This window comes from Lissotriton helveticus, chromosome 11, assembly GCF_964261635.1.
Source record: "Lissotriton helveticus chromosome 11, aLisHel1.1, whole genome shotgun sequence".
NCBI lineage: Eukaryota > Metazoa > Chordata > Amphibia > Caudata > Salamandridae > Lissotriton > Lissotriton helveticus.
The window spans coordinates 984,600,695-984,625,057 of NC_136072.1; the positions used below are offsets into that span (position 1 = coordinate 984,600,695).

Consider the following 24,363-nt stretch of genomic DNA (forward strand, 5'->3'; position numbering starts at 1 on the left):
CTTCATCCCTTATCAGGAAGGCAAGGGCAGAGTGCCACCGTCAAGCGATATAGATCTTCCTGGAGGAGGTGGACACACTGGTGCCTAAGATGGGGTTTTGATCCCGTGCGGACCGATGTAATCAATATCATTAACTACCTGTCGGAATTAGTCAACTGAGGTTTGGCCTACGGCTCGCTCAATGCGAGTCGGTCGCCGATTTCGGCAGGTCACATGCCTGTTCAGGGTGTCTCGGTAGGGGAACACCCCGTGGTATGCCGGCTGTTGAGAGGCATACGCCTTGCTTTCCCACCGTTGCCGAAGTATTCCTCGTTTTGGGATGTGAATTCCGTATTGCGGTTGCTGCAGTCTTGGCAGGATAATCCTTATCTTTCTTGTAAGGAGTAACAGGTAAGCTTACAATGCTCCTTTGTCTTATTTCGTGTAAACAGGTATCGGATGTCCGAGCCTTGGATTTTATGGCACTCATGTTCACACCGGAAGGGGTGTCATTCACTGTGGGTTGTCACAGGAGGTCTAATACTAGGGTGGTTTACTACCCGGCTTTTCCGCGTCATCCTAAATTGTGCGTGGTCCGCTGTGTTAGAGCTAATTAAATGATGACGGAGGAATGCAGACCCCCAGGAGTCGCTCAACTTCTTGTTTCACTCAAGAAACCTTTCAAAGTGGTGACGCCAACCACAATTGCCCACTGGGTGAGATGGGTGCTCCAGGAAGCTGGCATTGATACAATGACTTTCGGTGCCCATTTAAAGAAGGGGGCCATGGCCTCCAAGGCATTTAGAGAAAGCAAAAAGGGTTCCCCTGGACTCTAGGTTATGGGTAAGTATTCACATCCAATCCTACTTCTCACTCACAGATGTATCAGCATGAAACATTCACTCTTCCCTTAGTTTACAAGACTTCTCCCACTATGGCATGAATCTAGAACCAAACTGAAAAGTAGTGCTAATTTGTATTTATTTTATAAAAACAATTTTTTACTTGACACAGGCTTTTAATTACATTAATACAAATATTTAAAAAGGCTCCTTCATAATTTTTTTTGAAGGATTGCTTTCCTTAGAGTAGGCTCAGCCCCCTGGGACCGAGTGAGCCACCTCTCTCTTCTGTTCAACTCCAAGGCATTTAACTTTGGTGGGGGATCAGAGGACATTCTTAGAGCGGCAGATTGGTCCTCAGATTCTACATTTAAGGTCTTTTATCTTAAACCTATCTTTGGTATGGCTTCTCTGGTGGTCGATCAGCTTTGAACTAGCATAATCTGAGCCTCCGGTCCGGACACAGAATATAACATTTCCTAGCTATCGTGAAGAAAAATTTCAATTCTATTGAGAACGCGGAGGCAAGGATTATCCCACCCATTGGACTCAAGTCCCGTCCCTTCCGGACAAGTGCACTCTGCGTATTGGATAAGTATTCCATTTTGGGAGGCTTTTCGGATAATGTTTGGAGTCTGACTTAATGCTTAGGGTGACAATGTTTGCTGATTGATGGACCTAATTCTTTATTGTTCATACAGGCATAGTACATGCTTTCCTTTTTTCTGATGCTACCTTCGTGTCTTTGCAGGACCTGACCAGAAACAGAACTATTGATGGAAATGCGGGATCTGGTGTTTCGCCCGAAGAAAGAGGAAGTGCTGTCCTCCAATATGCTTTATATGGGACCATGTCTACGGTTGTTTGTGTTCATCGCAAAGACTCATGAGATTTGTAGTCTTTGGCTGTTGTTTGTTATTAAGGCTGCTGAGCAACAAAATATGAGAGAGTAAAGCATAATCCTCACCTCCGCATCCTTAATAGAACTGAAACTTTCCTTCACGATAGCTAGGAAATGGTATATTCTTCTTTACATTAAAGACATTGTTGGCTGTGTAGCAGTTACTTTAAACATGATTCTCAAAGCATCAGGTCTTCAGTGGGAGCACGTAAGTTTAATAGAATCACAGACATGTTGTATCTTTTCTAAGGGCTTTTTTCTTGAATGTAATGCTAAATGCTGTTATCCAATAGGCATAAGAGACCAGACAGAGATCGTAATTACTTTTCGAAGGAGGAAACCCTAGCCTTACTCGGGGCATATGAGCCTACGGATAGTAGTAGAGGGGAGGAAATTAGAACAGTACCAATCAACGCTACCAGGATATCCAGACTTAATGAAAGGAAACCCAACCTTAACAACCTACATCAGGTCCAGATAACCACAGACCCGCAAAAGCCAAACACTAGTAGCTCAGGGAAACCTCTGGAATGCCTACTGATTAACTGCCGGTCCGCAGCAAAGCATGCTTCAGACATCGCTGCCCTCATCATTAGCAAGGAAATAGACCTGACAACACTAACAGAAACATGGCTGTCGGAATCCTCGTCCCCATTTATGGATCTCCTAGTGCCCCCTCTTTACAACATTGTGAGATTAGATAGACTAAAAAAGACAGGAGGTGGTATAGCCTGCATCCATCGATCGGACATAGAGGTCAGCCAAATACAATCCGACCCACTAGAATCCTGTGAATATCTAGGGCTTAATATAAGATCAGCAGACAATCAAAGGTGCAACCTCCATGCTTCTACCACCCACCAGGAAATAATGCTACCTTCATAGACCAACTAATGGAGATCAGAACAGCTAACTAACTCTAACGCTAATAACATATTCCTAGGTGATTTTAATTTACACTGGGACGACAATAATGACAAACAGATCAACGCCCTTAAAGACTTCCTGTCGAAACTAAACTTCACCCAAGCCTGCACACAGCCACGTTAGATTGGATAATATCAAGAAATAAGGTTACTTCAATCCTCACAATTGTTCCGTGCGACTGGTCGGATCACCATGCCATATTTCATTTATTTTGAAAGTTTTATATAGCGCGAACCAGACTCTTGCGAGTATCAGAGCGCTTTACATGACAAGTAGAAATAAATACGGAATATATTACGATATGGTGAATCACGCATTAAGGAAGTGCTAGATAAGTCTAGAACAAGGAAAGGCAGTGTGATGCTAGGGCAAAATGGCAAAGATAAACAGAAGGACGCATATAAGCGAAGAAAAGCAAGTAATAAAGTATAATGATTAAATAAAGAGTTCACGTGGATTGAGCCATGAGGATAGCTTTCACTTCTCTTTTGAAGGAAGCAGAGGAAAGGTTAATTCTGGTTTCACTGGGCAGAGCATTCCATATCCTTGGAGCCATACCGGAGAAGGACCGGTTATACGTTGAGGTTTTAGGAGAAGAGTCTTAGCACTCCTGGAAGCTCTGCTGCCCGCTGAGAGCACCAGTTTCTGAGCTAGGTATTGTGGGGTGTTGTGGTAGAGAGCCTTGTGTGTCATACAAGCGATTTTTAAATGAATTCTGGCTTCAAACAGTAACCAGTTGAGGGCTTTCAAGTCTGGGGATATGTGGGCGTTTCTCTTAGAGCCTGTGATGAGTCCCGCACCAGAGTTGATCGTGGCTCTTAGCGGGGCTGTCGATGACCTCGGGAGTCCGCATAGGGTTACTGCTCCGTATTCCAAGCGAGGGATAACTAAGGCTTGAACAGCTTATTTGAAATCGTAGGCGGGTAGATAGGGTTTCAGTTTTCGCAGGGTCCTTAGGTGGAAGTTGGCTCCCTTTGTTGAGGTGCTGATGTGTTTCAGCATCTTGAGGTTATTGTCCAGCGTTACCCCAAGAGATTTTGCTGAGTCGACTATGAGTGGTTGTCCATTGAGAGCTGTTAGGTGCTTCATTCAGTCTGTGATAGTTTGAGTTTTGTTAGGGGGGGCGATTACAAGGAATTCTATTTTGAGGGAGTTAAGTTTCAAGTGGTTTTCGGCCAGCCAGATTGGGGTTTGTTGCAGTTTGGAGTTGAGTGAGTTGATGTCTTCCAGAGAGTGAATTTTGATGTAGATTTGGATTTCGTCAGCTTACATGTGGAATTGTATCTTGGAGAGGCTGAGAAGATCAGTGAGGGGTTCCATGAAAAGGTTGAAAACGGTGGGAGAGAGGGAGGGGCATTGAGGAACTCCCAGAGTGACAGACGAGAGGAAGGACAGGGATTGGTTGACCTTGAATCTTTGGGATCTGTTTTGGAGGAAAGAGGCGAACCAGTTAAATACACTTCCAGATAGACCCATTCTGTGTTTCAAGAGATTCAGCAGGTTGCCGTGTTTGACGGTGTCAAAAGCTGATGACAGGTCGAGTAGGATTAACAGACAGGCTTCATTTTGGTTGAGGATTTTTAGAGCGTCATCTAATACATGTGTCATGGCTGATTCTGTGCTGTGATCATTAACAGAAGGGGGAGGGAGAGGGAATAGTGGATTCTGTCTCCCCTAGCAATTATTATAAACAAAATGGAATCCACTAGGTGGACGGCGGTTGTCACCACAATGGTGGGGAGCAACCAGTGTTGTTAAAATACCCCTCACACACCAACAGGCCCCTTGGTGTCATGCTTCATCATTGGGGTCTTCGCAAACCTCTACGGGATGCGGCGTGCTACGACTTCACGACTACGCAGGAGCACTTTCCTGTGAACTATGTGTTTGGTGTGTGTGAGAGTAAAAGATGTGAGTGGTGAGGTGAAGGTGAGAAGTTAAAAAATACCTGGCACGTGAGTACCGAAATTTTTTTATTTAGTCTCCGGCTGGTATTGTTAAAAGGAGTGCTAGAGTGGTTTTGGTTTACTGATTAGGGTAACCCAACCATGTTAGTGCGTCGACATGTTTCGGAGTTAGAGAACTCCTTCTTCAGGACGAGGATGTGCACTACTTATCCCCACCTTACTCACATGTGTGTAGATTTTAAAGTGTGCTCTACAAAAATAAGATTAGGTGAAAATGTACCTATCTATGTTTAATGTAAGGTCCGTTGCGCCCAATTGGCGATTAAAGACACCTGTAAACAGAGAAAATCAAATAAAACAGGATAATACATGTTTTTTTGTCTCATACTGTGTAAATACACAGAAGGGTAACAAGGAACAAAAGTGAAGGTCCAGGAACCCTAAAAAAAGAAGAAAAAACAGAAAAACCGAACAACATATAAACTGAGACACACATTCACTCATAGTATCTGACAAGCCCTTGAGGGCGTAGTTTCTGACACAGATGTGTTGCTTACTTATGAAAAGAGGTCAAATGGCCTCATGAGCCTCAGCGTGTTGGGGGGTCCGTTCTACCCGTTATGGCAACCTGTGAGGTATTCAAGGAAATGGATCAAAATATTGTAATCCCTCGATTTTGATGAAGGTTTACACACCATTTAGTATATCCATACATTCATACACACTCACGGTTACTCCTAGGGCTGTCTGGCTTCCTACCCCTCCACGCGGCTCCGACGAGTGATATATGTGGTGAGGAGCGGGCTTTTTATAGTCTAACTAACCCCAATTAGCCACTGATTGAAAGCGGAAAAAGCCCATAACAGGACCTGACCCTTAGTCTCCATGCCGCTTCTGCGCGCATCGGGTAGGGCGTTCCCGTGCAACTGCGCATGTGCGGCAGATCGGTGAGGGACAGACGCGCATGCGCATCGCCTCAGTGTGTCTATGACAGCCTTAGTGCAGTGTCTGCCGCTTCGCGCATGCGCGAAACTGGTAATAGACGCCGTGTCTGTCTCAGCCTAAAGTTATTGCCTCAGAGACCAAAAAATACATGAAATACATTGAGTCGAGCTGCAGGAATGGTTTAAGATTCGATGAGGGTTTTAGGCACCATGCATAAATCGCCTATAATATCAAGGATATAGTTAAACCCTAGATATGTAAAGGACATTAGGGGAGCTGTCAAAATTACTTAAAGCCCAAACAAAACGAACTGACAATATCAATGGAAATAAAATACATTGTTCAGGAGGGTTTGATCAGAGAAACCCTTTAAGCTGTAAGTACAGTTATTGCTGTGGATATAGTTTATACAGCATAAATGATAGCGAGGATGTTCACTTAGATATGGAATTTTGGCAAAAAAACTCATACAGTTGGGTATCAGGGGTTACCAGTTACTGAAGTAGTTGGCTATCAGTTATTGGCGTACTTGGCAAAGTAGTGGGGTTTTTTAGCGTAGTTGGCTCCATGGAATGGAGTCGTTCAACCCAGTCACATCTGAGCCCAGACGAAACACCCATCTTTGTTCTTTCTCAAATAAGCCTCTCTCTGATGGCAATTGCTCAATAACAGTCCAATGTATATCATTTACACAGTGCTGTGCTTCTAGGAAATGGGATGCCATTTTTGTTGTCTGTTTTTTGCATCTCACATTGCTCTTGTGTTCATTAATTCTAGTTTTTACAGCACGTGTGGTCATTCCCACATACTCTTTTCCACAAGGGCATGTGATGAGATACACCACATTGCGGCTGTTGCAATTCGTGACAGCCCGTTGTTCCCATTTTTCGCCATTACTGAATTCTCAGTCAGGTGGCAGTTGTTACAATTCCCACACGGGTAATGCCCATGTAGTCCTTTCAGCCTTGTTTGCTGTATTACATTGGTTTGGGGTCTTGTATGGACCAGGATATCTTTCAGGTTTCTTCCCCTCCTGTGGGCAAAGATGGGTTTTTCCAGATCTAGACTCACACTTGTCAGGATGCGCCAGTTTTTATTTACCATTTTGGATACCTGGTTCGACACAGGGCTGTAGGTCGTGACACAGACTGGTCTGCCAGATTCCTCTTTTGGTGGGTTGTCATCCAAAAGAGCTTCCCGGTTGTTGTTCCGGGCTCTTTTCATAGCCTGGTTAATGATCTTATCTGGGTATTTCCTTTGTTGTAGTTTTTTACTCAGATCCAGCGCTTGGATTTTGTACTTCCCCACATCGCTGCAGTTACGACGTAGGCGAAGGAACTGCCCATATGGTAAGTTTTCTCTTAGGTGACGTGGATGAAAACTGTCGAACCTAAGGAGGCAGTTCCTTGCTGTCGGTTTAAAGTGTGTCTCCGTTTTCAAATGGCCTGCTTCATGATAAATGTTAAGGTCTAAAAATACCATGGACTCATTGGACACTTGGTGGGTGAACTTCAGAAAATCATTCTGGCTGTTAATCCATTGCATGAAGTCCATGACAGATGGTTATTACCTTCCCATATGACCAAGACGTCATCAATATAACGTTTCCAGGACAGGATCTTACTCCTGAACGGGTTGTCCTGGTGAAGGATTTTGGTAGTCTCCAGATGGTGTACATAGAGACCTGCCAGGCTTGGAGCAAATGTGCTCCCCATGCTAGTCCCATGGCGCTGCAAGTAGAGGGTGCCTTCATACTCGAAAAAGTTCTTGGTGAGGGCCATCGAGATGCATTCCATCACCACACCTCGTGGGGTATGGTAAAGCCACTGTTTGCTGTGTAGTGAAGTAGTGTGGCTCACTGGTTAGAGGCGGCAGACCCGAGAGCAGAGGACGGCCCGGGACCAGGGTTCGATTCCCGGCGCGGCAGGTTTCTGGACCAGGGTCAGCGGACTCGATAATTCTCTCGCCTCGGTGCCCACTCTGATCAGCGATCACACTCGGCAACTCTGGGCATTAGCTTGCCTCATCTTCACTAACGGCCCCACCAGACCGCCGGGGATGCCTGGTCTCACCCTGGAGATACCCATTAAGGGACCATCTCTCAGGGAAGCCAGGAAGGGTTTCGCAGCGGTCGAAGCGCCTTGGGACCCTACGGGTAAGTAGTGCGCTATATAAATGCCTATACATTTACATTTACATTTAGAACTTCCTCGATGATGTTGAGGGTTTCATCGTGTGTGAGACTGGTGTACAAGCTCTCCACATCGAGGCTCAGTAAGATTTGAGAGGTAGGATTGAAAGGATGATCTTTTAGTAATTGAAGTACGGCTTTAGTATCCTTGAGATACGTAACACTCTTTGACATCAAACCTAATAACCACTTTAACGACCCACTTCCCTCAAAATGTTTGAAAGAGATCAGCCATATCGTCATTCCCAAATGGACAAAAATAATAAATGCCTCTCTTTCCCAAGGGATACTTCCAGATTGCCTGAAAACAGGGAAAGTAGTCCCTATCATCAAAAAACTTACAGCGGACCTAGGAGATCCTAATAACTTTCGCCCAGTTACCAATATCGCCAATTTCACGCTACTGGACGACTGCCAGTCGGGATTCAGAACAGGACACAGCACAGAAACAGCGATCCTACATATTGTCGATGACGCACTACAGGTCCTAGACCAGAATCGAACATGTCTGCTAGTTCTTCTTGACCGGTCCTCTGCATTTGACACGGTAAATCATGAAAAACTACTAACCAGACTCCATGACAGGATGGGAATGTCTGGAAAAGTGCGGAAATGGTCTGAATCCTTCCTTCAGAATAGAACACAAAGATTCCTGGTCAATCAGACACTATCACCATCTTGCCCTAACTCAATTGGAGTTCCCCAAGGATCTACATTATCTCCATCTCTATTCAACTTGTATGTCAAACTTTTTACAGAAATTCTCCGAAACTCGAAGATTTACTTTCACATGTACGCAGACGACACGCAGATATACATCAAGATCACATCTCTCGAAGACATCAAGTTAATGAATGAGGCACTAAAAACGTCATTACAATGGCTAACTAGCAATCATCTGAAGTTAAATGCACAAAAAACTGAATTCCTATTAATCTCACCACCAAAGAACCACACAGAAGTGAAGGAATGGACCAAACTGATCACAGCACTAAATTGCACCCCCACTCTTGTAGATTCAGTGAAATCACTAGGAATTGCGCTGGATGAGAACCTTGACATGAAAACCCACATCAAATATATGGCAAAAAGTGCCAGTTTTCATCTAAACTACATTAGAAAAGTGAAACCATTCATCTCTACGACAGATCTCCAAATGGCAGTCCAATCCTTGGTTATCTCGAGGATCGAATATGGATGTACAACCTTAGCAGGGCTTCCAAAAATTTCCACAGCACCACTAAAAGCATGCCTCAATGCAGCTGCAAGACTCATCTTCAGATCGAGGAAATTTGAACATATCTCTTCACACCTGAAAGCGTTAAACTGGCTGCCGTATGAAGCCAGGATTCAACTAAAAATGGCATGCATTACCCACAAAGCGCTCCACTACAATACACCGATACCTGGCCCAGAAAATTGAGTTATCAGGAGGAAGCAAACCTGCCAGGAGTGCCAGGGAGCTGTTACTGCGACCACCCATCTTCTGGAAGAAGAAAACATATGATAGAGCTTTCTCTGGAGCAGCCCCCAGAATCTGGAACTCACTCCCTCCAAACAACAGGAAAATTCCAAACACGGCAACATTTAAGAGGGAAGCTAAGATCTTCCTTGTGAGTAAGTTCCTACCATAGTCAAGACAGCTCTTCACTAGCCCTGTGGCATAGATGACACCAAACAGAACAGCTTTGCTATTAAAAGAGAAAGTTACCAGAGATCCTGGAGAGAAACAGTAACGGATTTAGGGTGGGAGATTGCATAGAGAAATTACACTCCAGAACTAGTAGGTACTGGAAATCCTAGTACTCCTTTGATTTCAAGATGTATCCAAATACTTACCTCATATGTCTATCTATATATATTGTTAGGTTAACATTTATGACTCCAATCAATGCAACAGTAGGGAAAGTGCTGGATAGCAGAGGGGTAAACAATACTATTCCCACTCCAGTGACTGCAACAGTAGGGAAAGTGCTGGATAACAAAGGGATAAAATTACTATTCCCACTCCAGTAAGAGAAACAGTAGGGAAAGTGTTGGATAGCGGAGAGGAAAAATTACTATTTCCACTCCAATGAGTGCAACAGTAGGGTAAGTGCTGGATAGCGGAGGGGTAAAAATTACTATTCCCACTCCAGTGAGAGCAAGAGTAGGGAAAGTGCTGGATGACAAAGGGGTAAACATTACTATTCCAACTCCAGTGAGTGCAACAGTAGGGAAAATGTTGGATAGCAGAGGGGTAAAAATTACTATTCCCACTCCAATAAGTGCAACAGTAGGGAAAGTGCTGGATAGTGAAGGGGTAATAATTACTATTGCCACTCCAGTGAGTGCAACAGTAGGGAAAGTGCTGGATTGCAGAGAAACACAAATTATTAATAACATTTAAACAATATATATTTTTTAAATCATACAAATAAATAAATATTAAAATAATATACATTACAAAATATTAAACATATAAAAAGAACACATATTGTAATATAAATTACATATAACAAAAAGCTACACATATATCAAATAAATTAATAAATACATTTAAAAACAATAATTATTTAAAAGGAGCAAATAATAAACAAAAAAATGTATGTACAGCATAAATGTTTTATTTCCTACCCTATAAAACCACACCAATAAAAAAACCACTTAAAAAGTTGTATTTGAATGTATTTCCATAACTAACATAATTAATAATCAATTAAAAAATTACTATGAATAAAAACAACATTAAAAAGTCATTGAATACACATGATTTAACACTATAATATGCACAACACACACCTAAAACTAATTACACAATTACCATATTTATTTTTTAATTAATTAAAATTAATTAACTAATTATTCATTCATCAATTAAAAATAAATTACTTCCCATCCTTCACACCTATAAACACCACAACACACACCTAAAATTAATTACACAATTACCATAATTATTTACTAATTAATTACAATTAATTAACTAGTTATTGAATCATCAATTAAAAATAAAATACTTCCCACCATTTACACCTATAAATACCACAACACACACCTACAATTATTTAAACAATGACCATAATTAATTGCCAATTAGTTAAAAATTATGAACAAATTATTAACTAATTCATAACAAAATACTTTGCAGATTTAACACTATAACATCTCAATTAAACAAATATTAATAAATAAAAATATTCAATAAATGTAATATAATTAAATTACTTCCCACCCTATTGCCCTATAAACTCACAACCCGCTAAGGTACTAAAAAACCCAAATTCGAATTAAAAGAAAATAATTAATAACTACTAAAGTTTAACACATAACAAAATACAAATAATTCTTATACGAAAAACATACATCACATACAAATAAAATATGTACTAAAATACATAACATTAATAAATAAAATCAATATTTATAACAACTATATTTTTGCAAAAGATATTAAACACTTTGATATTTTAAACATTGATATTACTTACCTAAAATCGATATTCTTGACCACGATATTTTTTCGACGATATTTCTGACCCACGATATTTTTACCTTGATATTTGTGCAAGTCGAACTTGCTGTACTTGCAAATTGTCTGTTTAAATAGCTGCTAGTTACAGTTATGAAAATAAATTATTTCATTGTTTTGTTTTGTAAAAAGAGAGTTGCTGCCAAAAAGTCCATAGGGTTTTGACATTGAATAATCTCATTAAAAAAACAACCCAACCCAAAGCTACTGTCACAACACGAGCCTGTAAAATACAGTCAGCAGATTGCCCATTGAAACTGTTCAGCGGAAAAGGCACATATTTCCCCATTGGCCGAGTCAGACATTTCCGCCATCCTCTTGAGGTGGGGAAAACAACACGGTGCAACTAGCTTCCCTATTGTGAGGTGACTAAGCTCCGGGTCTCTTGTGGGGCAGTTGGAGGATCAGCACAAAAGGCGGTTTGGGCTCAAACTGCTTCCTGGATCTTTTCTTGGATCAAGTAATACGTAGTCCTCCCGAGTGGCTAAAGGACACATAGTGATACAGTAACTTCCCTGGGAAGCAGACGTCTTAAGAATTATTAAGCATGTCTGCTGTTTCTGTGTGATGTTTCTCCACAACCTTTTCATTTATCTCCAATCTCAGGAAAGAGACAAAGAGGGTGAATTATCGGTGGGATTTAACTAACTACAGAAGTTAACACAGGCTGTGTTTTGAATGTAGAAAGAACCTGGCTTAACGAATGTTATAGCAGACATGGTTTCAAGGTTCCAATGTATTCTTTTGTTTCCCTTTACAGTTGGTAAATCCCTGATAACATCCTAATCTCTTCCTATATTTTGAGGCGTCCTTATTTTCCTTTACAGGTAGGAGCGTGGGCAGGATTGTGTCAGAAAGTAAGAGATGGAGATAAATGATCCATCTATATATATGTATATGAATACTTATGGTGTGTTCTTTGTACTTTTTGTTGTCATTGCAGATCTCCCTCCCTGCTGTCCCCTTCCTTTCCTTCTCTCGCTCGACTATCCTGGCAGTCTATGTGTTCATTACTTCAGACTCTGGGGCCGTCGAGAGGTGGAACCCATATAGCATCAGCGCAATCCTGAAGATTTGGAAGGTGGAGCCTGACAGCTACCTTTACTATGATCGATTTATAAATTCTCGATACCTGGTAGTCAAAAGATACCATCAAAGTTACAAAACATACCTGGTATATTTCCTAATCTCTGCTGTTCATCATAAATATAGCACTTATTATGAAAAATTAACTAGGGCTTAATAGGCAAGAGACATTTGCCAATGTTCTAAAATCAGTAAATCCTGCATTCGGTACATTACTTATGAGTGTGGAAAGACAAAAAATTTCATATGGAACGTCGTATTAGTAACCTAGTTTATAAAACTAATTTAAAAAAACTTAATTTAGGGAAGTTCTAATTTAAAAAGAAGTATTAATACTTGTACAAGACTAAACCAGGACTTGACCCGATGTTTTTTCTATTTAAAGTCTGAACTTTGGACACGCAAAGTGAATCCTACATGATGAAGAGAGAAGCTTCTTTTCAGAACACTGGAGTGCTCTTGGTGGATGTGAAGTTGGGGCAATTGATATTTTTCAATGTTCTAAAATCAGTAAATCTTGCATTCGATACAAGTCGTATAAGTAACCTAGTTTATAAAACTAATGAAAAAAATACTTAATTTAGGGAAGTTCTAATTTAAATAGAAGTATTAATACTTATATAAGAGAAAACCAGGACTTAACCATTTTTTTCTATTTAAATTCTGAACTTTGGACATGCAAAGTGAATCCTACACGATGAAGAGAGAAGTTTTTTTTTCAGAACACCGGAGTGCTCTTTGTCGATGTGAAGTTGGGGAACGTTCATACCTTCAGGTTGAGAAGATATAGTACGAGCCCGCAAAAATAAAATAATGCTGTTTTTTCCGTAATTTCCAGTATTAAAGGGATTAAAAGTTTTAATTTGCAGTGAGTTTTTGAGTGCCTGCAGTCTAAAGAAAAATAAATGCTTTATCCTCACTTTAGATCAGGTATACTTCAGAGAAGAGCCAGATAGCATAATCTTCAAATGTAATATTGGAGACCTACAATAGTTAAGTGACCTAACAGGGGTGAAAAAGAGTTGGAGATTCAGAGGGATTGAAATGGGGAGTGCTCCAGATGTGTGAGATCAAGAATCTGGATATGAACTTGCCAAATAGCTGAAACCATAATGGGATTGAGAGAACAAGAGCATTTTCATAATATGTTGAATGAGGAGCTTCACAGCTTGAGAAAGAAGACAACCAAAACAGGCTGTTCTCAGTCAACTCCTGCGATTATTTCCTGCAAACTCCTATTGTAATGCAAAGTGAAGTTCTCAAAGATAAATGATTGATGTGAAGCAGTGGCAATATATGCATATTTTTTTACATAAATAAAGGACACATTAGTTCCTGTCAGAGGAAAATAAATTGTATATACCTTAACTGGAAGGATGCAAGACCGGTGTTAACTTGTCTAGTTAGTCTGTTGATGTGGAAGCGCTCCTGGATGTCAAAATGACTTTTGTTTGAGCCACTCTTTTCCACAGAACTCTAACCATATACAGGGTCTAGTTTTGAAATATGAAAATGTGAAAAGAGGATCTCATTCGTAGTTTTTTAATTGCAGTCATTGCTGTTTTTGACTAAACTGTATCAAATCTGTTGATACCCATGTAAAAATCCCTAAAAACGCAAAAACATTCATTTAGTTCCTTGAAAGGAACTAAGGGGTCCATTACGATGACGGGCGGACACCATAATGGTACATGGGACCTACCGCCAGAGGTGCGGCGGTCCCGCCATGGCAATTAGGATGCCTCGGTGGCGATGGCATCCCGCATATATTGCATTGTGGCGAGCGGTGCTGTAAGCAGCACCCTCCACAATGCAATATATGCATGTTGTGCATTGGCATGCACAATGTGACAGGCACCGTGTGGTGCCTGCCACCTTGTGTATGCTAATGTTGGGGGGTACCCCCCAAGTGCAGCCCCCAACCCCTCCACCCCCTGGGGGCCCACAATGGGCCCCCTAAGTGACTCCCCATGCCTTTCCATGGCTCAGTCTCTGCCATGGAAAGGCCCTGAAAATGGCACATCCTAATATGGATCAGGCACCGCCACCATATTGAAGGCCTTTTCCGCCCGGCCGGGAATCCGACTGGCGGAAAATCGGCGGATGGTCTTTCCGTCCGCTACGGTGCCCCTTGCCATGCTATTATGGCAGGGGGTAAAGATGGGTCATTAGGCGGGCGGATCGCCACCGACGGGCCGGCGTTGGCGATCCACTCGCTATGCTAATAGGCCCCAAAGGTTGTTACTAATAGTGCCATAGTTGGTCAAGATGTGTATCTCACTTTGATTAACCCGATATTCTTGTCCAGACTGGCTACAAACATACTAATTTATACAATACGTTTCATTAGCACATCAGTAAATTGTGTACATTTGTTTATATTTTTAAAAAAATCTTTCAAATAGCTTCAACTCATATTTTAGAAAGGTTTTTTTTTAACAAATGTGTTAGCACAATTTTAGAGTGAGCTGAATGACTACACACCCTTACACCTAGGGAAACAAAGCACATATGAAATCTGTTGCCTCAAGGACATTTCTTCATAGGATGGAAATGAGATTCGAGAAATCATGGTGGAGTGATTAAGTGGCCTTGTCTAGTAGGCTGAGACATACCCACATATACCCCATAACTCACTACAACACTTGCTTAGCAAGGGACGCTAGGCAGTTTGAAAAGTTGATAAATTAGGGGAGAGGAACATGGAATATGTAAAAATACGACACATTATTCAGAACCATGGTCAAATAAATTATATATTCTGACTAAAATAAATAAAAATACTAAAAGTAATGCACGTTAAATGTAAGCTGCAAGTCATGACTTCACAGAGGGCTACGACGGTGAATGCAAATCGAAATGTGATTTCTGGCTTGATATTTTGGCCAGTTTTCAATAACCTAAATGTTACTCTATTCTGCCTCTGCAATTCTAGGACTACAACACCTTACCTTAACCGATCGCTAACTTTCCATGTTTATATTATATTTACTTTACAATATGAATCACCTTTTCTGTAGAACTGAAAGTTCTCGTGAATTTTTTTCATATTGACAAGTGCCAGAATTTACAATACTAATCTCTATAAAATCAACTGCTTTCAAAATTTCTCATTCCAGTATTATTAGAGTGAATAATATAGACGGTTAGCTGTAAATAGTAGATCCTAAAATAAATATTAAGCAGAACAAATAATATTCTTTATACACCAGGGAACCTCTTTTAAACTATATAGTAAATTACTTTCCTTCCACACAGGCTCCAACTTTACACTTAAAAAAAAACAGTCAGTCATTGACGCCAGAATAAGGCACTGCGTCACATTCAGGATAGCAAGATTTGCTGAATGTGCTTTCTTTGTATATGCTGATCTCAACGATTCAGACGGCTGTGTTTAGTTACGGTCTTCCTTGTCCTTTATAAGAAATGAATGTTCTGAAAAGTTTTTACTTTTTGAAAAAATTGAAAATTTTCAAAAATCTTTCACAGGACCCTCTTTTAAAAGTATATGTTAAAAGCATAGTTTAACAAATTGAAATGTCAAAACAGTGCTAACAACGAACAGACTATTGCATGAACACAATACAATAGTGAAGCACAAAATTAATGACTCTTTGTTGAAGAGAACGTGTAGTAAAGGTCTAAATTTTAATTGTACCAAATATGACATTTTAAAGAAAAGATCGGGGCAAACATTAGTGATACTTCACACACTTCACAGCTGATTATAAAAAAATATACGTTCAAAATTGCCAATTAAGGCTTTAATTATAAATACAAAGCATTGCCCTACATTAACATTAATATGAACCCTTGAAGTGGCAAGAACAAGAAGGCCTGGTACACGCCTGACTTGAAATTACTAAAACTTGCATGCAAGCAACAGGAAAGACAGTGGAGAAAACATTACTCCGAAAGTGATAAGGCCAACTATAAACTTGCCCTGAAAAAGTATAAGGATGAGATTAAAACCACCCAATCTAATTTCTATCAGACCAAGATTAGCATGGCTGCCAACTCCCCAAGAGAAATCTTCAAAATTTTTAAATCTCTGGTCACCCCTCCTGCCCCAATTGAAGACTCAGGACTTGCCCAGGTACGCTGCGAGGAATTGGCCAAATTCTTCCTCAACAAAGTAGCTACCATATATTCATCTTTTCAGAATTTTCCCACTGGACCCACCTCGGTACACCACATGGATCTAATTCAACTTAATGAATTTGCTCCGATAGACCTCCTCACGACTCAGTGTCTTTTAAGGAACTTAAAATCAGGCTCCCCGAATGACCCTGCACCCCCCACAATACTAAATCTGGTATCTGACACTGTGGCTCCAGTCATTCAGGAGGTGATCAACGCCTCCTTGACCTCAGGCCAGGTACCACTACCTGGAAACAGGCTAAAGTTAAGGCCCTGCTGAAGAAACCCAACCTTAACCCTGAGGACTGGGCCAATTATCGCCCCATCTCTCTTTTGCCCACTGTCAGTAAACTCACTGAGAAGTACGTCAATTCTTTATTGGCTACTTTCCTAGAGGATAATAACCTTTTACATACTACGCAGACAGGGTTCAGGAGAAATCAAGGCACTGAAACAGCGTTGATTACAGTGGTTGAGGAAGCGAGGAAGATCGTTGACAGTGGGAATCATGCGGCCATACTATTATTAGACCTCAGCGCGGCCTTTGACACCGTGAACCACTCCATTCTGCTCCGCAGGCTGCAAGAAGTTGGTGTCTCGGGCCGCGCACTACAGTGGCTACACTCCTTCCTGTCTGACAGGACCTTTGTGGTCTTTGAAAATGATGCTTCCTCTCCCCAAATGTGTCTTAACTGCGGTGTACCCCAGGGCTCATCCCTCAGCCCCACCTTATTTAATATCTATATGAGGCCTTTGGCTGAGGTGGTGCTTCCCTGGGGAGTACAACTTGTTACATACGCAGATGACACGCAATTGATCATCTCACTATCTACCCAGGAGGCCCCTTTTGAAAGACTCTCCAGCTGCCTTAATAAAGTTCGGGAATGGATGGATGAATCCTTCCTAAAATTGAACGGGTCTAAAACCGAGGTAATGATGCTGGGATATAAGGCACCTACCACAGTGGAGGGTTGGTGGCCGGACAAGCTGGGCCAACCACCCAAGCCAAAGACCCAAATTAAGAGCCTTGGGGTATGGATGGACCCAGCTCTTAATTTCTCAGTGCAAGCCAGGAAGGTAGCTGCCACATGCTACGCACTTATCAGGCTTCTGAGGAAGATTATAAGTCTTCTTCCCTTTGAAGCCAGAAGGATTTTAGTACAGGCGCTGATCTTATCACGCCTAGATTACTCCAATGCGGTATATCTAGGCTCCCCCCAAGAGACAATTAAGATACTGCAGATTGTTCAGAACTGTGCAGCACGTATGCTGCTGAACATCCTGCGAAGGACATCTGCCAAACCTGCACTCCGCCAATTGCATTGGCTTCCAGTGCAGCAGAGGATCGAATTTAAAACCCTGGTTACGGTCCATAAAGTAATCCACAAAAAAGCACCCTCACTGATACAATCATTATTTTGCCCCTACCTTCCCAAGCGGGAACTAAGATCCTCTAATAAGAATCTCCTCTCAATTCCAAAAACTAGGAAAGTGCGCATGGGTGGCAGACGCTTCTCCCTACAGGCCTCAAGACTCTGGAACAATCTTCCACTCTATCTCAGAATGGAAAGTAATCATCTTAGTTTCAGGAAGTCACTGAAAACCCTCTTGTTTGTCTGATTTTGGTGAATGAACATTGTCTAAAGTGCTGGGATGCCTCCGGGTAGCCATGCGCGATACAAATACGTAATCATTCATTCATTCATTCATTCATTCATTCATATAAAACGACTTACCACAGAAAGAAATGATGTGGCTGCTATCTTCATGAACAAATTTCCTAGTTACTGCTTCTTCCATAATCTGTTTCACCTATTCATTAAAAGAAAATTGCGAATTAAAAATCTAAAGTAAAACACATTTACCAGTAGAATAATTATACCAGTTTGACCTTTCCACAGATACCAAGGAGTCACAAAACCACAAAAGTATATTCATAACGAATTAATTTGAGAAATCACGTCACATTTATGCATAAACCCAATTGAAAAATGTGTGACTTATGCATAATTTATGCAGCAAATTACCTACAAACATATATGTAGTGTACTCACAGAGAATGCAGTTTTGTGCTTAGCTAGCTGCATGGAAAAGTGTAAAATGTGACTTGCTAAATTTTGAGAATCGCCAACTGGGCTCTGCATGGCCGGTGTCAACTGCATTTGCACCGCATGTTTCTTTTCAGTCCAATGACAATATTCTAGCCAGACCTACTTTTGCAAACATTTACATGACTTCACTTGTATGATTCGAACATATTGCATAGATGCATAAATTGTGTAGCGGACCCCTTTACACACGCCACAAAAGGGTTCCGTTCTTGGCCACTCCTATGATAATACTATGAATATGCATATCCTGTCGCCATGGCTTACTCTTGCACAACAGTGTAGGTGCAGTCTACATGTTTTGGTGTAGATCATTTTATTCCTATTCTTAGATTACTTTTAGGATCGAAATATAATATTTGCCTAGGTGGCCCTTCAGAGCCCTTTTGTGGAAGTGTGCTACAGGCCCATGTGCGGAGAGGGACCTTCACATGCTGATGTGGGCGGACTCGTGTCTCTCTGTCCAAATGGCTCATGGGTGTTAATAGATACTAAAGCATTGGGCGCACTCATTATGCTTTAATATTCAGGGCGACCCTGGGTTCAGTAGACTGATTCACTTTTACTGCCAGCTCTAACATCCAGCCCACACTCAGGGCAAGGTACTGAGCTGGGTTCGGAATACAGGTAATTATCCTGTACTTGCAGATTTAGCAGTCCAATTTTGTGAAATTAACCCACTAAGTCAGTGTTTCGTAAACTATGGTCCGGGGACCGCAGGGGTCCACGACTCCTAATCAAGGGGTCCGTGACTGCTTCGAAAATTCAACAACGTTAATAGATTATTAAGATTAATATAAATAAATTAGCAAAATGTAAAATGAAATATTTTAAAACATTTTGTAAATGTGACTAAAAGACTTAAAATGTACTTGGTATCCTTCGATTTATTTGCGTGAGCGGTACAGGGGCATCAAACAGAATGTAGTACGGACGGTGGGTGGTCTCGATTGAATTTTGTAAAGCTCCAACCTTCCCAATAAAATTAAAATATAGATGTATTTTGTTTTTTTTTAATTAAATACAATATTTCATCATTTGTGTATTTGTTTAATGATGTTTCTGTATATTGTTTTATGGTTAAAATCATCAGAATCGGGGGGCGTGGCTAGCAGCCAACGATGGCGGCCGCAGCTTAGAGAGGCTCCCGAGACGAGGCGGCTTCCCGCTAAAATCCGACATATAAATCCTGAAGTTTACTGTGCCGGACGGGGTGGACCGGTCCCAGGGTCCTTGCGGCACACAGCGTAGCAGTTTTGGAACAGCGACTGCCAGATCGTAGATCCGCAACACTTGACAGAGCCCGGGGAGAGGTGGGGCCTACCGTCGGCCTGCAGGCAGCGGAGTGGCGGCCGGAACGAGGCCGACCGGAAACTGGCCCTCGGCGGCGGTGTTTGGTCGGAAGCTCCGGCTCCTTGGACCGCGGCCCGAAAATTCGCGAGGTGCCCTCCGGGGGTCCGGTGGAGATGGCGGGACCCCGCGGCATCCTGAGGCGGCCAGCGCAGCTGTAAGGTCTGGCTTGGGGAAGCGTGAGACGCCGCAGATCCCAGACACGGAGCCGCCATTTTGCGCGCTGAACGCGCATCGCGCCCTGAGTCCCTGCAGCGGATGCCTTTGGAAGGCGGTGTGCAGACCACGAAACATGAGTTGGCCTCCTGGGCGGTCGCGTGAGGGCCCGCGGTCCCAGCGGACTCACCTTTAGCAGCGGACAGGAAGTGAGGAGGTCGCAAACGGCAGGGGCGGTGAGTCAGACCTTCCCCCCCCCTCTCCTGAAAGAATTTACCGAGGACTGTGGGAACCCTGGTAGCGCACAGGCCGAGGAGACACCACGAGTCAGTGGAACGCAGAAGCACGACCCTGGCGCCTGATGGGACCCGCGACACCCCACCTATTATAGGATCGGCGGGCAGCCTGAGTTGACACACTGCAGGGTGTGGAGCCACATCGATTCTCACTCTGGTGCTTAATACCCAGCCTGGCCTGGCGCGGAGATTGAAAGTAGACCCAACAGCCGGGGACACGCACGAGACAACTGCTCTCGCCCGCTAGAGACCCAGTTGTTAGCCACAGAGTGACCTGTCCGCCTTGGCCTCCACACCGATCCCCGGTGACAGCCTGCTCTGCCGAGGCGCTTTGCATTATGTCTAACAGAGGCCCCCGACACAACGCTACCCAGGCCAAACTGGACAAATTCGCCTATGAAAGGCATTCTCCTCCCCAGGAGCAGCGTAAGACGACGGGGAAATCGATGGAGACAGAAGGGGCGAAAAAGGCCACAATTGAGGATGTCTTGGCGGCGCTGGCCCAGGTGCAGGCGACAGTGGGAGCTACAGCCACCGAGGTCACCTTGATACGGGCTGACCTCCAAAAGATGTCCGAGAGGGTCAAACAAGTAGAGGTTGTCACCAAGTCATTGGTCGAAGATGTGTCCGAACTCCAAACGGCAATGGAGCGACTACAAACAGATAACAAACTGCTCCGAGACAAACTGGATGACCAGGAAGGTCGCTCCCGGCGCAACAACGTCCGAATTTTGGGTGTGCCAGAATCGGAAGATACGGGGGCAATGGACCTCTATGTGGAGGACATAATCAAAACCAGGCTGCAACCGAAGGGTCTATCGAATTTCTTTTCGGTGGAGCGGGCCCACAGGGTACCAGGGGGAAAACCTAAGACGGGGGGCCCGCCTCGGCCGATTCTGGCAAGACTGTTTAATTTTAGAGACCGCGACGCTGTCCTGCAGGCCGCGGGAGTGGCGCCTGACATCCAGATCCAGAATTCGAAAATAGCGTTCTTCCCGGACTACACGGCGGAGGTCTCCAGGAGGAGGAGGACGTTTATGGAAGTCAAAAAAACGTTGAGGGAGAAGGAATTACAATACTCGATGCTATTTCCGGCCCGGCTGCGAGTGGTGGCGGACAAGAAGGTATGGTTCTTCGACAACCCGGACGCAGCGCGGGACTGGCTGGAGGGATGGCGCGCCGTGGACCGACAGCGGAAAGCACATAGACCAAATCATGACCGAGGAGGAAACAGCGGGACAGGCTCACAAACATCAGGTCGGGATGGAACGGAAAGATCCCCCTCTCGTGGCACTGCGGGAGCTGGCGGAGCGGAATGACCCCTGATCTGTGACCGGCGAGGCTGGTGGTCGCTGAACACTGACACTCCGTCTACATGCTGCATGTGGACTCTGGCGAGACTACCCCGAACGCACGCAGGGATGCCGCCTGCTCGGGGAGACACTCTCCCCCCTACACGCAAGTACTCTGATTGTGGGATGGGTCAAGCACTCTGCTCAGTTGGGGGGGCGGGCAGTTGAAAGGCCGTTAGGCAGGGATGCAGGGAGGGGGGGTTGGGAAAGGGGTTGTTTTTTTCAAGTTAGGAACACACATGTATGGTCAACGATGAGAAATGAGACCCTAAACGAAGGGTTACAAGACGGGGTGAGAGGACAGGGGTTTACTGCTCCCATGGGAACCTTTGGCACTTTCCTACACACCTCAACATCCAGCTCTCGTAGCTCACTCACCCATGGAGAGTCCGTGGACCCCACATTACCCAATGGCTGACGTTCCAATTCCTGATAGGGGTGGAGTAGACGTAGTGGCACAGTGCCCCTCTTTACGCCTCATGACCTGGAACGTGAGAGGCCTGGGGGACAAGGTGAAACGGGGGCTGATACTCACTGCGCTTAAGAGACAGAAACCCACTATAGCACTACTGCAGGAATCTCACCTGACAGGGGGGGCTACCAAAGCCATGGATAGACGGGGCTACAAGATGGTAGTCCACTCTGACTTCACGTCCGGCTCCAGAGGGACCGGTATACTGCTACAGAAAAACACGCGGTTTATCCCCCTATCTACTAAAACTGATGACCAAGGCTGCTTCGCAGCACTGCAGGGGCAATGGGAAGGGAAACTTCTTAACCTCGTATCAGTCTACATTCCACCGGCATTACACTCGGTGCACCTCCCTAAGCTGGGTGACTTTCTTCTGACCCTCCCCGAGGGGGAAATTGTCCTTAGGGGGGACTTCAACGCAATCCTCGATACACAACTCGACCGGTTTCCAAAGTTGGTCCCCGCGGGAGGGATCCCCCGCCTCCAGCGGTTCTTAACAGCCATGGGTCTGATTGATATCTGGAGACACCTCCACCCTGGGGTAAGACAGTACACCTTTCATTCCGCGGTACACGGGAGCCTGTCAAGAATTGACCACTTTCTGACCCTGGGAGATGGTCTTCACCATGTGGACACGATGGTTAATCACCCTCGAGGGATTTCGGACCACTCACCGATTACTCTCACACTCTCCTCCCAGGAACGAACGCACAAACGCATATATCCCATACAGGCTACTTATCTCAAGATTCCCCAGATTCGCAAAGCTCTTACAAGGGCAACAACACAATATTTCGCTGAGAATGTCCGCTCCGTACACTCCTCGGAGATACTATGGGAAGCATATAAAACGGTATTACGGGGGCAGGCCATAAACACTATCACGGGTTACAAACGGGAATGGTCTAGAGAGCTAGATGACATAGACTTACATTTGCAGGAATTAACGACGACACACGAACAACACCCCACGCCATCTACCCTACACGCACTGACACTGCAACAACAGCTATATAATGACCATCTACGCATTCACGTAAAAGGGCATCTAACAGATACTCAAAATAGGGTCTACGAAGTGGGCGACAAGGCGGGTAGACTGCTGGCGTGGCTCGACAAGCGGGAAGGAAGTTCTAGGGGAATCCAGCGATTGAAGGACGAGCACGGGGAGGTGCATACTAACCTGGGACGAATTGTGGAACTGCTTGCGGCCCACTTTGAAAGGGTCTACACCCCTGAGCACGTGATTACTTCTGAGATGGCCAGAGAAGTGTTAGCACCGATCGCAGTCCGGACACTGTCTTCGGAAGAGTCACGCGAACTAGAAACGGACATCACCGCTGATGAAATCCAATTGGCTATTCAAGCATTGAATCCGGGTAAGGCTATGGGACCTAACGGTATACCTATAGAATGGTACCAAACAGCGCCCGAGACCCTCGGTGCACATCTGCTGTCGATGTTTAAGGAATGTCTGGAGAGGGGCACACTTCCGCCGGACCAGAGAGCGGCGACCATAGTGGCCATCTCCAAACCTGGAAAACCACCTGAAGAATGCGCTTCGTACCGCCCCATCTCTCTGCTTAATGCAGAGGCTAAAATACTGGCCAAACTCCTGGCGACGAGACTCTTGCCCCATTTACCATCTCTTATACACCCGGACCAGTCCGGATTTATGCCGCACAGAAATACGGCTTTAAACCTGCGCAGGCTGCACGGAGTATTGGCTAAGGCAGACTCGATTGCCTCACAAGCAGTGATATTAGCCCTTGATGCTAAGATGGCTTTCGATCTGGTGGAGTGGCCATATCTGTTTGAGACTCTGTCGCGCTTGGGATTTGGGCCCCGCTTTATTGCATGGGTCAAACTGCTGTACACTGACCCGGTGGCGCGGGTGGTAGCCAATGGCCATATCTCGCGGATTTTCCCACTGGGGAGGGGTAGCAGACAAGGTTGTCCCCTCTCGCCATTGCTGTTCGCGATCTCGCTGGAGCCTCTTGCCACTCTCATTAGAACTTCGCCCCTACTTAAGGGCATCTGCTGGAGGGAAGGTTGGGAGGACCGACTGTCCCTGTATGCGGACGACATGTTGATATACCTAACTAATCCCGGCAGTGGGGTGCCGGCCCTGTTGACTCTCTGTAATACTCACGGCAGGATATCCGGCTACACAATTAATTGGGGCAAGTCGGAATTATAT

At 44.1% G+C, this 24,363-nt stretch overlaps 1 protein-coding gene across 2 annotated transcripts in view; it reads right to left on the reverse strand.

The window, feature by feature from the left end:
* Window positions 1-24,363, reverse strand: part of SGSM1 (small G protein signaling modulator 1) — a 1,153,128-nt gene that overhangs the window by 871,162 nt on the left and 257,603 nt on the right. For both annotated transcript variants that reach the window (XM_078667338.1, XM_078667339.1), the window contains exon 3: window positions 18,166-18,241. In XM_078667338.1, the coding sequence (XP_078523464.1) occupies window positions 18,166-18,241 (76 nt within the window). The remainder of the gene's footprint in view (window positions 1-18,165; window positions 18,242-24,363) is intronic.